This window comes from Acomys russatus, chromosome 17, assembly GCF_903995435.1.
Source record: "Acomys russatus chromosome 17, mAcoRus1.1, whole genome shotgun sequence".
NCBI classification, from domain to species: domain Eukaryota; kingdom Metazoa; phylum Chordata; class Mammalia; order Rodentia; family Muridae; genus Acomys; species Acomys russatus.
Genome location: NC_067153.1, coordinates 39790040 through 39805392, shown reverse-complemented (window position 1 = coordinate 39805392; position 15353 = coordinate 39790040). Strand labels below are relative to the sequence as shown.

The following is a 15353-nucleotide window of genomic DNA, read 5'->3' as shown; positions in this document are numbered from 1 at the left end:
GACTCAAGTTATCTTGCTAACAAGCAGTTCTAACTGACCTTTAGTTTGATTGGTCACGAGATAAGTGAGGCGGTGCTTAGGGCACATCCAACATGTAACCGAGTGTGTAGATAGCAAAGGATGCATCGTGACACCACTGCATCATGGATAACAGGGTGTATACAGAGTGTAGCTTAGCATAAGCTCAGCTCGAGCCTCTGGCAGGGAGTTTTCTCAGAGTTGGTGGACTTTGGGATGGAGTTAGGCTGTTCCTAACAAAATAGATGGAGTCTGACAGCTTCAGTGCAAATGTTAGGAGAGGAACCAACCACTTTTTGATTGGATTTAAGGGCTACTCCCTGAAAAGGAACCCATGCCTGACACTGCTAAAGTAGCCTAGAAGCTGAGACTAGACAGGTTGTGGGGTGAGGAGAAAAACAAATACTATTATTCTGCTAAAAGGACATAGCAATAAAAATGACTCTTAATGACATATGGCCATAGTCACAGACCAGTACATCCCGCAACCCTCATCAGAATAGCTTTTCTTTGCAGTAGATAATCATTAACACAGGGACCCACAACTGAAAATATGCAGAGAGTGAGAGACTTTGGAGTACTCAGTCCTAAATGAGATGTCTTCATCAAATTTCTACCCTCAGGGCTCAGAGGGCTGTGTGGAAGAGAAATTGATAGAAAGATTTAAGAGACAGAGGTGGTGGATGACTCTCTGAGGAAACAGCATCTTCCAGACACAACTGGACAGATAGATGCACATACAAACTCACAGAGACTGTTACAGCACTCACAAGGTCTGGATAGGTTCAAATGGGACAAAAATCCCAGGACAGAAGAGGGATACAAAGTTTCACTCCCAACCAAGAATACATTTGCTTTTGATACTTGCTAAAAAGTGGGAAATCAGTTTTCTCCACTGGAATGTGGCTGGCCAAGCTCCAAGCCTAGGAGTAGTTAGCCATAACATAAGAGAGTCCATGGTTTGGCTTGGTTTTGTGAGGTTTGTTTGTTGGTTGGTTTGGCTTGGTTTTATAACTTTATTTTTATTTCATGTACATTGGTGTTTTGACTGTACGTGTGTCTGTGTGAGGGTGTCAGATCCCCTGGAACATGAGTTACAGACAAATGTGAGCTGCCATGTGAGAACTGAACCCCAGTCTTCTGGAAGAGCAGTTGGTGCTCTTAACCTCTGAGCCATTTCTCCAGCCCCTTGTGAGAATTTGTTTTGTGTTTGTGTGTGTGTGTGTGTGTGTGTGTGTGTGTGCTCTTTGTTCTGTTGTTTGTTGGTTTGTTGTTTTTTGAACAGGGTTTCTCGAGTATAACCTTGGCTGTACTAGAACTCACTCTGTAGACCAGGCTGGCCTCAAACTGAGAGAACTGCCTGCCTCTGCCTCAGGAGTGCTGGCTTTAAAGGTGTGTGCCAGGACGTGTGCTTGGATTGTTTTGTTATCTCTTCTTATTTATTTAATTTTTAAATTTCTTTTCTTTCTTTCTTTCTTTTTTTGGAGTGGAGTTGGGGAAGAGGAAAAACATGCTCAAACATACTGTATGAAAATCTTTTAAAGCCAGGCAAGGTGGTGCATGCCTGTAATCCCAGCACTTGGGGAGGCAGAGGCAGGTGTATCTCTGTGAGTTTGAGGCCAGCCTGGTCTACAAAGTGAGTCGTGGACAGCCAAGGCTACACAGAGAGACCCTGTCTCAAAAACCAACCAACCAACCAACCAACCAACCAACCAACCACAACAAAACGAACTTTTAAAGGTTTACTTTTTATTATGTTATGTCTATGGGTGTTTTGCCTTAGTGTATGTTTGAGTAGCACATATGGACAGTGCTCACGGGGGCCCGAAGGGGACATTAGAGCCCCTAGAACTAGAATTGGGATGGTCGTGAGCCACAACGTGAGTGCTGGGACCCAAACCCAGACTCTCTGCAAGATCATCAAGTGCTTTCCCCTGATGCCCTGTCACTCCCCCACCACAGCAGCTCAGGCTGTTCTTACTTTATATTTTTGGTCTCCTTCTTATTTTGCTTTTTGTGTATTTATAAATTCTCAGGAATTGTTTGGGATTCAGGTCAGATTTTTGTCTCTGTGTGTTTGAGACGCCGTCTTGTTATGTATCTCTGGCTGGTCTTACACAGTACCCTGGACTAGCCTTGAACTTGTGATTCCTCCTGCCTCTCTGGCTCCTGAGTGCTAGGATTACAGGCGTGCACCACCATGCCTTAGATCAGTTATTTTGTAACAGTGATGGAAAAAAAACCAATAAACACATGGGTCGATACCTTCTTCTAAGGAAACCCTCATCCAGGGCCTAAAACTCTACTTATATTCATATTGAAAGTGACATGCAAACGGTGGTCCTACCATCCCTCTCCCACCGGAAGTCCTCTCACCAGAAGACAGGCGTGGGTGACGCTTTGCCAAACTGTGTGATGTGCTTACTCCTGCCCTCAGCCCAAACTGATACCTGGTGTCGCATGTAGACCACAGACGGGGTCAATGCCTGGGAGCACTGGACCTCTACACTCAGGGCTTCTGTGTCAGTTTCCTTGCCACTCTGACCAAAACAGCTGACAAGAAGCAACTCTAGGGAGAGAGGATTTCTTCTGGCCCACAGAGGTGTGGTGGGGGCGGGGCAGCTTGCAGTTGTGGAAGGAGCCTGAGGATGTTTGTTTATATTTCTGTGGATCAGGAAGCAGGATATGTTGGGACTCTTCTAGAGTTTTCCTTTCTCCTTTTTCATTCAGTCAGGGACCTCAGATCATGGCATGGCACCATCCGTTTTCAGGCCCTGTTTTCCCTCCTTAATCTTAGGAAACACCCTTACAGAAATTCTGAAAGGTAAGCCTCACTAATGCCCTAGGGGACACATCTTCCTCCTCCACGTCTGCCACGGCCACCTCCTGTTACTGCTTTTCCTCTTTCTCTCCTCCTTCTCTTCTTTTTAGAGATTTATTTATTTATTAGATCACATTACAGATGGTTGTGAGCCACCATGTGGTTTCTGGGAATTGAACTCAGGACCTCTGGAAGAACAGTCAGTGCTCTTAACCGCTGAGCCATCTCTCCAGCCCCTCCTAGCTCCCTCCTCCTTCTTTTTCTTTTTTGGTTTTGCAAGACAGGGTTTCTCTGTGTAGCCTTGGCTGTCCTAGACTTGCTTCATAGACCAAGCTGGCCTCAAACTCACAATGATCCGCCTGCCTCTGCCTCCTGAGTCTTCTTTTCTTTAAGCTAGGAGCAATTTAGGCAGCCCTGGCTGGCCTATAATTTACTATGTAGATCAGGCAGACCTCACTGAGATCCATCTGTCTCTGCCTCCCAAGTGCTGAGATTAAAGAATGTGCCTGTTCCCATGCCCAGAATTGGGGCATATCCTAGTTCTCCCAACTTGACAATCTAAGCATCGGGACTCCCACCAACAAAAGCAACTCAGCCATAAGGTGTTGAATGCTCCTGACAGGAAAATAAAAAGTTGATAGTGGAAGAATGCACTGTAGTCAACAAATAACCTAAACATGACTATATCTGTGGAGTTCCAGAACAGGGAAAGACTAAAATATAAAACCAAGATGATATTGAAGAGTAGGCATGTTTTTTCAGGACATACAGTCACCAAAGCGACATGGTAGGAAGCAGAAAGTAGAGAGTAAAGCAGGCATTTTATATTTACAAAGAATAATGTTAGAGGGGCTAGAGTGAGCTCAGCTGTTAAAGAGCACTGTTTATTCTTCCCGGGACATAGTGGCTCACAACCATCTGTAACTCCATTCCTCAGAGGATCTGACCTTTTCTGACCTTCACAGGCACCAGGCACAAATAATACATAGGCATGATGCAGGCAAAACACCCATGCACATAAAATACAGGGGAAAAAAAAAAATAGCCGAGCTTGGTGGCAAATGCCTGTAATCCCAGCACTCGGAGAGGCGGAGACAGTTAGCTCTCTGTGAGTTCGAGGCCAGCCTGATCTACAAATCGAGTCCAGTACAGCCAAGGCTACACAGAGAAACCTTTCTGGGTGGGGGGGACCGCCACAAAGAATTCCAACCTTTTACTTTCCTCTACCTACTAAAAATTTTCCTTGCACAAAGCCCCCACCTTCTCTGCTTTCCAAACCTGATGATCTGTAGCAGGCAACACCTTACCCTCTTCTTTTGTTTACTTTGGGCTGATTCTCTTAAAACTAGTCAATCAGGAAAGGTGGCCCCAGGCAATAGGAAAAAGACACAGTCATCATCTGCCTTGGGATAGAAAGTAAATGAACCTCCTGCCCTACTGTACTTGCTAGCCTGGTTAATTTATATTCACAAAAGTAAATTGCCTTGCTCAGCTACTTTTGCTATTTGTGTGTCTTTGTGCAATATGTAGAATGTTTGTTTCCGACAGCATTGCTACAGGGGGTCGAGACAGAATAGAAGTCCTTGTGCATAAGTAAGTGTGCAGCAGTATGAGATGACTAGGCAAGGCAGTGCTAAGTGCGCATTGATGGAGAGCCAGTGGGCATGGGCCTGCAGCAGTGGGGGGTGTTGAAGGCTCTGAACTCATCCGTATGAGAGCAGAGCAGGGTCTGGACACAGATGGAGTGCCGCACAGTCCTGGAAGAGTTTTGGGCCGTATCTATTATTTGGCTGCAAGTGGACCGTAAGTACAACTCATAGAAATAAAGACAAGAGCTGGAGCTGGCTCATTGAGTTCCACGCTCAAGACCCAAGTAGCAGTGGTGGCGCACACCTTTAATCTCAGCACTCTGGAGGCAGAGGCAGGTGGATCTCCGCGACTTTGAGGTCAGCCTGATCTACAGAGCGAGGTCCAGGACAGCCAGGGCTACACAGAGAACCCCGTCTCGAAAAAACAAAACAAAGCAAACAAACGAAAACCAAACAACCAACCAAAACAAAACCAAGAAAAAAGAACTGAAGATAGCAAAGCCAGGGAGGGTGACAAACGAATGCATCTGTAACCAGTAAAAGGCAAATCTTAAATTTGAGGCCACACATAGCAAGAGCTCATCTGAAAGAAACAAATACAAAAAAAACAAAACAAAAAAACAAAAAAAAAAAACAAAACAACAATAAAACCCTAAAAGGCAGTGAGGATGCAGCTGGGTTGGTAAAGCGCTTTTCTAGTTCCGTTATCTCCACCACTGCATAAACCGGATACGGTGGCATATGCCTGTGATGCCCGCACTGGGGAGGTGAAGGCCGGAGGATTAGAATCTCAAAGTCTTTCTTGGCTACTCAGCAAGTTGAAGGTCAGCCTAGGCCATATGAAATCCTGTCTTAAATAAAAATAAATAACCAATAAAATTTTTTTTAAAAGGACCATGGAAACAGCTTAGTTGGTAAGAGTGCTCACTGCGCAAGCCTGAGGTTGTCAGTTCCATGGTGGACTTCCACACGCACACGCACACGCACACCGTTGGCACGTGCGCGCACACACTTCATACACAACACACAGAAAACAAAACAAAACAAAAATTAGAAAAGGGGGCGCATTTAACGCTGTGCCTGAGTTACCGCGAGAATAGTTAAGGAGCTAAAACGAAGAAAATCATAAAGGGAAGTTAGAAAACATGGAGCGCGCAGAACATTTTAGACAATGGCTACCTTTCCAGAGTCAAGGAAAAGGTAGACCGCAGGCACAGGAACCCCAGCAGGGTCGGAACTAGTAAAATCTCGCCACGCCCACATCAGGACACACCTGAGGTGACCCAGACTGCCAGAAGTGGGCGGGTACAGGTGAGAGCAAAACGGTCGGCTAGTGCGGCACCGGGGGCGGGGCCTCCGACAGAGGCCAGGCTCACCCTTGGTTCCCGAGGGGCTGCGCGGGGTGGCGCAGGCGCATTGCAGCCTCGCGGGCGGCGCCCCCTGGCGGTGCCAGCTTCTTCGCGGGGGCGGAGTCGGAGGCGGGGGGTTGCGCTTGGTGACGGGGGACGCGCGGCCGCAGCGCACTGGACCAGCGGCAGAGACCCAGGACGAGGAGCGCTGGCTGCGGCGGCAACGGCGGCCGGGAGCCGCCGGGAGCTGGGGCGCAGCGTGCGGTCGGTGATGAGGGGCTGTGGCGGCGCCCCGGGAGCAGGGCCCGCTGGTGAGAGCGCGGGCGGTGGGCGGCGCGGGCCGGGAAGATGGCGGAGAGGCCTCGCTGCGGCCCCACGGCCTGGCCCGGGCGGAGGCCCCCAGCCGGGTCGTGCTAGGAATCGGGGCCCCAGGTGACACGATCGGGGAGGGTCCGCGCGAGGACGCCGCGGCCCAGGGCCAGGGAGTGTGAAGGCCAGCTTGCGTGTGAGAAGGGGCTCGAGGGTGGGTGTGAGAATGCCCGTGGTCTGCACGCGTTCCTGGCCTTTGGATGGGCGTGAGTGCGTGTGTGTTCCCTACCCAAGATAGTTGTGTGAGAACCCTTTGCTTGAGGTGGTTGGGATTGTGATGGACCTGACGGTGGGCGTGAGATGTGAAGGTGCCTGGTCTGCAGACAGGTGTGTGGAGTCGGCCCGAGGACAGGTGTGCGTGCGTTATGTCTGTGTCCAGGCCCAGAGCCGGTATGCTTGTGCCCTTCCTGCACGGTGCACTCTGTCCGTTTGCTCAGTGTAGTCGGGGTAGTGAGAGATGGTGCTTGCCGGGCGAGGATCTTGCGGGCCAGGCTTTGTCCGTGAAGCCCGGGAGTCGGTGGGCGTCTCTTGGTCGGGTCGTGGCTTGCTTTGCGCGTGGTGCGCCCCGGCTTCGCGGCAGGGCCTCTGCGGCAGGCTCGGGTGGTCCTTTACTCGGCCTTCCAGACTTGGAACTCCCTGGGCGCCTGCTGTTGGCAGGCATGGGGTGGGTGGGGGCTGTGAGCCGGCAGGCTGTGCGTCCCGGCCAGGCTGTCTTTATTTTAAAACGTGCTGCCCGCTTCGGGCGCGGCAGCTGTGGGTGTGTTCCATGCTGCTGCTCACCGCAGCTGCTGTGGGCGCTACGCAACCTTCAGCCGCAAAAATGCGGTTGGGCCCCCTCCCCCCCGCTTCGGTGTTGTTCTGGTTGGCCAGGCCTCCAGTGACCTCTGCAGAAAAACGTACAGTTGCAAGGCTTCAGTTCCTCCCGCGGTGCAGACAATACGGACGTTTGTCTTTGGGAGCGAGGGAGGGCAATTGAGCACTGCGTCCAGGGCGCAGTCTGTAAACAGCAGGTGGTTTTGTCCGCGGCTCCCCTTTTTACAACGAGCGTGGGGGAAGGGAATTAGGAGGAGAGGTGTGACTGGATAGTCCGGAGAGCCGGTCTTTAAGGGATTGTGAGAGCCTAGGAGGGAATGGAAAGGTGGCTCCTTCCAGCTCGCCTTCTAATCAGCTGTCTTGCAGGAGCCTGGTTCTGGAGCCAGACTGACCGCCCTTGAGTCATGACTCCTCCTTTACTGGCTTTGTGGTATTAGGTAAGGTCTCTTTGCCTTTGGTTTCTTGGCTGTAAAATGGGTACACTAATAGTATTGGTCTCAGAATGCTGTTGTGAGGACTCTGACTCAAGACTTGTAAAAATTTCATGCCTGGAAGTTTGAGTGTTTGCCAGGAATTGTTCTTGCTACTAAGTTGCAGGCCATTAGGACTAGTTCTGGGTTGGATTGTGTGCTACAGAGGGCATAAGCTGAATATCTACGTACATCCATATATATAAAATATATATACATATATATATACATATATATATATATATATATATATTATATTTTTTTTTTTTTAAGACAGGGTTTTCCTATGTAGCTCAGGCAGGTTTCAAACTCATGATCTTGTCTGGCATGCACTGCCATGCTTGGCTTGAAACATGTTTGTGTGTGTGTGTGTGTGTGTGTGTGTATGTATGTGTACACCAGCACCAGCATGTAGAGGGCAGAGGATAACTTTTAGGAGTTGTTTCTCACCACTTACCATATGGATTTCAGGGACTGAACTCAGGTCAAAGTTCCTTTACACACTGAGCCATCTAGCTGGCTGGAAGCAAATCTTTATAAAAGTGAAAGAACCAATTTCATACCCTTAGATAAATTATTGCATAGATTTGCTTTAAAATTATTTTTGGAGAACCGGGCGTGGTGGCGCATGCCTTTAATCCCAGCACTCGGGAGGCAGAGGCAGGCGGATCGCTGTGAGTTCGAGGCAAGCCTGGTCTACAAAGTGAGTCCAGGATGGCCAAGGCTACACAGAGAAACCCTGTCTCGAAAAAAACAAAAAACAACAAAAAAAGTATTTTTGGAAAGCAAGCATCTCATGAGCCGCCACAGAGTACCCAGTACCCAGTGGGGGTAGATGAGATTGGTGTATGCAGCCTCTGAGTAAGTGTGAGTCAGGCCTACAGAGCCAGTATTATACCTCACAGTGTTACCCTTGAATTAAGAAAGGTAACTTGGTCCGGGCGTGGTGGCGCACACCTTTAATCCCAGCACTCGGGAGGCAGAGGCAGGTGGATCGCTGTGAGTTCGAGGCCAGCCTGATCTACAAAGAAGAGTCTAGGACAGCCAAGAGAAACCCTGTTTCCCCTCCCCCCAAAAAAAGAAAGGTAACTTGGGACTAGAGAGGCCGCTCAGTGGCTAAGAGCACTGGGTGGTCTTGCCGAGGACCTGGGTTCAATCACCAGCACCCATACGGTGGCTCACGTAACTCCAGATCTAGGGGACCCGACCCCTTCCTCTGACCTCCAGAGGCACCGCAAGCATGAACATGGCTCACAGACATACATGCCGGCAAAACACACACAAATAAAAACCACGAACAAATTAAATATATATTTAAAAAGAAGAAAGGTAGCTTATTAAACTAAACTTTGGTACTGAAGATAAAAGCCCACTGAGAGCTTGGTATCACTTGCTCAGTAACATGCCTTGTAAACTATTGGAAGAAGTTAGTGCAGGCTTTAAACAATGTGAGGGAGATTGCCATGTTTTCCAAGGAGGTAGTTTATCCAGTCATCACTTTCCTCTCCTTATTTCAGATTTACTCTTGAAAATGCTAAAATTTCATTTATACTCTGATAGAATTAAGTCAAGTCTTGAGTTTGTGGCACTGGAGGTGAGAATGTCTGCCTTTTAGGAGATGGTGTCCATCACTTGGGAGGTAAAAGTAGAGGAAATGAGGCCAACCTGAGTTATATGAATCACCTGAGTTACATGAGACCATGCTTTTAAGCAAAAGAAAAGGTAGTCCCATTTCATCCCTGCCTCTGCCGTATGTGTGCTGCGGCACACACAGACTCACAGGTCCTCGCCCAATTTCAGTCTGGCCATTCCGGTCTCTCCTTAGGTGTCCTGATGCCTTGATGCTATTGAGAAAAAAAAAAAATCCTTGGACTGTGTTGCTTATGCTGAAATATCCAGTTTTACTAGCAAAACCCCTTTTCTTTTTAATTTTAATTTTATTTTTAATTTTTTTAGCAAAATCCCCATTTCTACGGGATCTTACACACAATTTTCACAGTTGACCCTTCGGTACCCAATAAGGATGCTACAAGGCTTTGCTCATTGAAATAGACTAGGTGTGCAGGCAGGCACGTGCATGCGGAGACAGACTTGGTTACCACCTCATGAGACCCCTTTCCCATTGTTGCCTTTCTTGACGCCCCAGATAAAAATCTATACTCTTAAGTATTGACTTCTCTGAGGTTCCTATGCCACACTGTTCTGTCTCTTGTCGGCCCCTTGAGTTGCCCCCACCTTTATGTCCCAGGCCTTCCCTGTGCCCTGTAACAGACTGACCTGGACTTTGTCGTTGGGCAGCTTTTACCATCTTGCTAGGAAATTTCTCCTCACCTGGCTTGTAGCACTGCCCACGTCTGCTGCTACAGGGATGAAGACCTGAATCCCATGGCTGACATTGGGTGTGGGTGTGTCTTCCTGAATGCAAGCAAGTTAGGTATGCCCACTGTCCTGTTGGTCTCTGAAGTGTGGTAGTGACATAGTGAACTTTATTGGCCTCTGTTGTGGGCTATGGTGATGTGTGAGGATTGCTCTTCTATGCTCATTGTCTGGTGTTAAATGCTTACTAATCTTTTTACAGTGTGTATACTGAGAAGATCCTGGCATCATCTGTTTTGTTCCACTGGGTGGGGTGTATGTATGTGTATTTTGTTTTTTGATTCATTGTTTCGTACAGCATTTTTTGTTTTTGTTTTTGTTAGAAAAATCATAACAGTCAGCACTAGAAATATTTTTCAATATTCTATATAAATACTTCCCAAGCAATGCTTATTCATTAAACTGAACAGCTTATCTATGCGCAGTTACTTGTGTGCATGTCCATTTTAGTGCCAAAAACACAGAGCTTGGAAAGGAGAGGTCAGGCTTGGCTTGAGGATGTAGCTCAGTTGTAGAGTGTTTGCCTATGACCAAAGTTAACACCCCATAAAACCGGGTGTGGTGGCACATGCCTGTAATTTCAGCACTTTGGAGAGGTTGGAGGCAGGAAGATCTTAAGTTCAAGGTTATGCAGTGTTAAATAGCAAGTTTGAGGCCAGACTGAGTTATAATATGACATGTCATGTCAGATAGAGAAAAGAAATGAAAGAAGGCCAGAGAGACGCCTCAGCTGTAACAGCAGCTGCCACCAAACCTGATGACCTGACTTCATCCCTGAGTCCAATCTGGTAGAGAGAAAAAAAATGACTCTACAAGGTTGTCCTCTGATATTCACATGCATGTTGTGGCGTGTGCACCCACATATGTATATATACAAATAAATATAATTGAAAAAGAAAGAAAAGTAGAGCATCAGGATGGCTCCGCCTGCATGATGCAATGCTGATGGCCAGAGCTCAGTCCCTGGAACTCACGGAAAGGCGGGAGGAGAGACTCAGCTCTGGAAAGCTGATGTCTACACTTACGCCATGTACACACATCTTCCCCTTTGCCCCCTACATCTCTCCTCTCTCTTTCTCCTCTCTCTCCTCCCCCTTCTCTCTCTGTCTCTCTGTCTGTCTGTCTGTCTCCCCCGCCTCCTCCGACGTATAAAAGTGTCTGCCACCAAGCCTGATGACCTGAGTTCAATTCCCAAGCCCCACGTGGTGGAAGAACTGACTCCCAGATATCTTCTACCTTCCACCAGGTGCCTTGGTGTGCACGTGTCCACACATGCATACAGAAAATACATGAAGTTGGCAGGGCAGTGGAGGCACATGATTTTGATCCCAGCACCCAGGAGGCAGAGGCTGATAGGTGAGATGGAGGCCAGCCTGGTCTACGGAGCTAGTTTCAGAACAGTCAGGGACACACACACACACACACACACACACACACACACACACCTGTCTCAAAAAAACAAACCCCTCCAGGAGCAAGGGTACATGCTTGTAATTCCAGCACTCGGGAGGCAGAGCCAGGTGGATCTCTGTGAGTTTGAGGTCAGCCTGGTCTACATAGTGAATCCAGGACAGCCAAGTCTACACAGAGAAACCCTGTCTCAAAAACCAAAACCAAAAAAATTAAAAATTGTGCATTTGTGTGTTTGTGCGTGTTGGTATGTTTTTTGAAATAGTGTTTCTCTGTGTAGCCTTGGCTGTCCTGGATCCCACTCTGTAAACCAGGCTGGCCCCAAACTCACAGAGAGCTACCTACTTGCCTCTGACTCCCAAGTGCTGGGATCAAAGTCGTGTGTTATCACCTCCTGGCTCATTGGTATTTTTTTAAAAGACAGGTTCTTAGCCAATCATGGTAGTACACATCTTTAATCTCAGCACTCTGGAGGCAGAGACAGGTGGATCTCTGTGAATTTAAGGCCAACCTCGTCTACATAGAGAGATCCTGTCTCAGGAAAAAAACAAAAGCAACCAAACCCGACAGGTCTTTACTGTAGCACCGGCTGGCCTGAAACTCATGGATCTCTGCTGCTGTCCCTGTCTGTTGCTCAGTGCTGGGGTTAAAGGTATGCGTCACCATGTCTTCTCCTCTCATTAAATAAATAAAAATGTAATAGGAAAATAATAAAATAATTTTTTTTAGCTTCAGAGCTGGAGGGGTGGCCCAGTGGCTAAGGATTTGTTCTTCTGGAGTACCTGGGATTAGTTCCCAGCATCTGACTGGTAGTTTACAGCTGTCTGTAACTCTAGTTCCAAGGGATCTGATGCCCTTTTGTGGGCACTGGATATGTGTAGTGCACAGACACATGCAGGCAAAACATTGTACATATTAAACAAAACAAAACATTTTCAAAATGGGTCTTGTGAAATGGCGTAGGAAGTTGCTGCTAAGCCTGGTGACCCGAGTTCAGTGTCTGTATGGTGGAAATAGAGAACTGATTTTCAAAAGTTGTTCTCTGAACTCTGCATGCGTGTTCACACACGTACTCCTACACACACAGATGTGATCAATAACAGTAAGCTGGGAGTGGTGCTCCTGGTAGGCAGAGGCAGGCAGATCTCTGAGCTCCAGGCTAGGAATACATAGTGAGACACCTCTCAGAGAAAACCAAATCAGGGCTGGAGAGAGAACTCAGTCAGTGGCTGAGAGTATTGGCTGCTCTTCTGGAGGACCTGGGTTTGATTCCCAGTTCCCATATGGAGACTCACAGTCATCTGTAACTCCAGTTTCAGAGGATCTGATGCTCTTTTTTGGTTTCTTTGCAAACAGCACTATGTGGTGCAGAGATATATATGCAGGGAAAACATCTATACACATGAAATAAAAATAAGTAAAATCTCATACAGATAAAAAACCCAAACCCAAACCCACCACTAACAAAACTTAACAGAAAGAAAGGCCAGACTAGTTCTCTAGACTGGGGGTCAGAAGGTTAACTACAAGTGGACACTTCCTGTCTTTCCCCCACTACCCTGGTGTCTTTTGGCAGTAAAGTTTTTCTTTTTACATTTATTCATTTATTTGTTTTCATGTGTATGGTGTATATCTGTGTACCACTTGTGTGCCCGGGGCCCTCACAGGCCAGAGGAGGGCATTGGATCCCCTGGAACTGTTGTTACGATGTTTGTGAACTACCATGTGGGTGCTGGCATCAGAATCTGGGTCCTCTGGAAGAAGAGCCAATGCTCTTAACCATTGAGCCATCTCTGCAGCCCCTTGGCAATAAAGTTTTTTATTTTTGTTTTTTTTTTTTTTTTGGTTTTTCGAGACAGGGTTTCTCTGTGTAGCCTTGGCCATCCTGGACTCACTTTGTAGACCAGGCTGGCCTCGAACTCACAGCAATCCGCCTGCCTCTGCCTCCCGAGTGCTGGGATTAAAGGCGTGCGCCACCACGCCCGGCTTGGCAATAAAGTTTTATTGATAGTCAGATCTGTCCATTTTGTATTACTTTGGCAGAATTGAGTAGTCATGTTAGTTGTGTGGTTTGCAAAGCCTAAACTCTTTCTCTGGCATATGTTGTGGCTAATTTAGAAGTAGGGCCTAAGAAATGTTTATTATTAGCCCTATAATATTATTATGATGGTACTTTCTAACCCGCTATCAGTCAGTAAAAACACAGACACCTGTTATATCTTAAAAATAGGCTTGGCTCACCTGGGGCCCAATCCCATGCCATTGGCTTCTAATAATTTCTGTTGAGCTGCCTCCCATCCATAAACCCAAGTACTTGTTGATGTTCGTCATCTGGGCGAAATCCTCCATCCATGCCAGCCATGTGCTTCTCCACCTCGCCCATGGCACCAGCCTTTTCCCTGCACTTCCTGTCTTGGCTCCTTTTCACATCTCTCACTGCTTCCTCTCCCAAGAACCTCAGGCCAGCCTGTGAACCTTAGCCATGCCTGTCCCATTCGCCCTGCCTGGATGCGTTGTTGTTGTTGTTGTTGTTGTTTTAATTGGTCAAACAGGAATAAGCTCTTAGGCAAGGTTACAAACATTTTGGGATACACGAGTCTGCTCATTTGGGCAGCGAACAGACCAACCCCAACAGGCATATTTACAGAGCTGGTCTGCTCTAGAAATTTGAAGGGCAAATGATTGCAGGCCCTGCAGTGATGAGAGAAGGCTCAGGCAAGAGGTCCTTCATGGCCAGAGTTGAATGGGGGAAAAGTAAGGCTAGCATAACATTGTAGATAGATGCGTAGGTGTCCCTGGCCTTGGGTGGTAGAGCAGTCCATCGGCATGCAGGGGCCTCTGATGTTCTCAGACTCCTCACCTCCCTTTTTTCAGACCCTGTCACTGTGCTTTGGTGCCACAGTCTGGTTCAAGGCTAGCCTGGTCTCCAGAGTGAGTTCAAGGACAGCCAAGGCTACACAGAGTAACCCTGCCTCAAAAACAAAAAACCAAAAAACCAAGGAGATAGATACTGGGAGAACAGATGGCCAAAAGAAGGACAGAACTAAAGACATTAAGAGATAAAGCTGTTAGAGTGAGTTACTGAAGAAATAGGTACTGTATCTCAAGGAGAGTCCCCAGCCGCATTCATATGTTTGCAAAGCTGCCTAAAGCCTTGCTTAATTTTACATTATTCACCAGCAGGAACTTGTCACGTAAGTTACAGCACGTCCCCTTACTACGGAGTATCACCATGCAGCCATCTCATCACTGGAAGTGCACTGACACAGACCCTCCTGCTGACACAGGTGTAGGGCAAGGGTCCTGTGGTGGTGTGAATGAGCGGCCCCTGCAGATTCAGATACGTGAATGCTTAGTGAGTGCAGTGTTTGAAAGGATTATAGGAAATAGAAGGCGTGGCCTTGTTGGAAGAAGTGTGTCACTGGGGGTGGGCTTTGAGGTTTCAAAAGCCCATGCTAAACCCAGGCGTGAGTGCGCTCTCTCTCTCTCTCTCTCTCTCTCTCTCTTTCTATCTCCCCCCCACCCCATGATGTAAGCCTCTGAAATTGTAGGCAAGCCCTCAACTAAATACTTTCTTTTATAAGAGTTGCCTTGGATATGATGTCTCTCCACAGCAATAGAACAGTGACTAAGACTGGTCAGAGCCCTTTTCAAAAGGAAAGGGCAGGAAAAATGATTACACGCACACTTATGCGCTTTTAAAGTGTCTGTAGGAGAAGCTGGTCACCTGCCTCCAGGCTTCCAGGCTTCCAAAGGAAACCAGGTTTTACCAAGCACAAGCACCCGTCTACTTCTCCACCTCATGACTGCATTATAACAGAGCCCTGGTTGTCCTCAAACTCACAGTGATCCGCCAGCCTCTGCCTCCCGAGTGCTGGGATTAAAGGTGTGAGCCACCATGCCCACCTCCTCTTTGCATTTTAAATACGAAGATAAATAGTTGATCAGAGAGTTTCTCTACTGGAGTTGGAGAATTTTTAAAATTTTACTACTACTACTACTACTACTATTATTTTATGGTTAAGAAAGTAAAGAATGGTCCAGAGAGATACCTTGGCTGGTAAAATTACTTGCTGCCTTGTAGGAAGCACAGCTTAGAATAAGTATTGGAGAAACCAGGATTGCCAATCGCTTGGGC

At 47.5% G+C, this 15353-nt stretch overlaps 2 protein-coding genes across 8 annotated transcripts in view; one reads left to right on the top strand and one right to left on the bottom strand.

Annotated features, from left to right (window-relative positions):
* Window positions 1-5615: 5615 nt before the first annotated feature.
* Arhgap39 (Rho GTPase activating protein 39) overlaps window positions 5616-15353 on the top strand; it is a 92994-nt gene continuing 83256 nt past the window's right edge. For 2 of the 7 annotated variants that reach the window (XM_051159838.1, XM_051159839.1), the window contains exon 1: window positions 5927-6088. The gene's annotated coding sequence lies outside the window, so the exon portion shown is untranslated. Of the gene's footprint in view, window positions 5740-5925; window positions 6089-6149; window positions 6283-6872; window positions 7397-15353 lie in introns of those variants that run through there. The other 5 variants (XM_051159841.1, XM_051159844.1, XM_051159843.1 and 2 more) reach the window with 5 other exon arrangements.
* LOC127200986 (uncharacterized) lies at window positions 5691-13598 on the bottom strand. The gene is made up of 3 exons (XM_051159349.1): window positions 13530-13598; window positions 9761-9844; window positions 5691-6371 (listed from the first exon to the last, which is right to left on the bottom strand). The coding sequence occupies exons 1-3, from the start codon at window positions 13596-13598 to the stop codon at window positions 5691-5693; spliced, it is 834 nt and encodes a 277-aa protein (XP_051015306.1).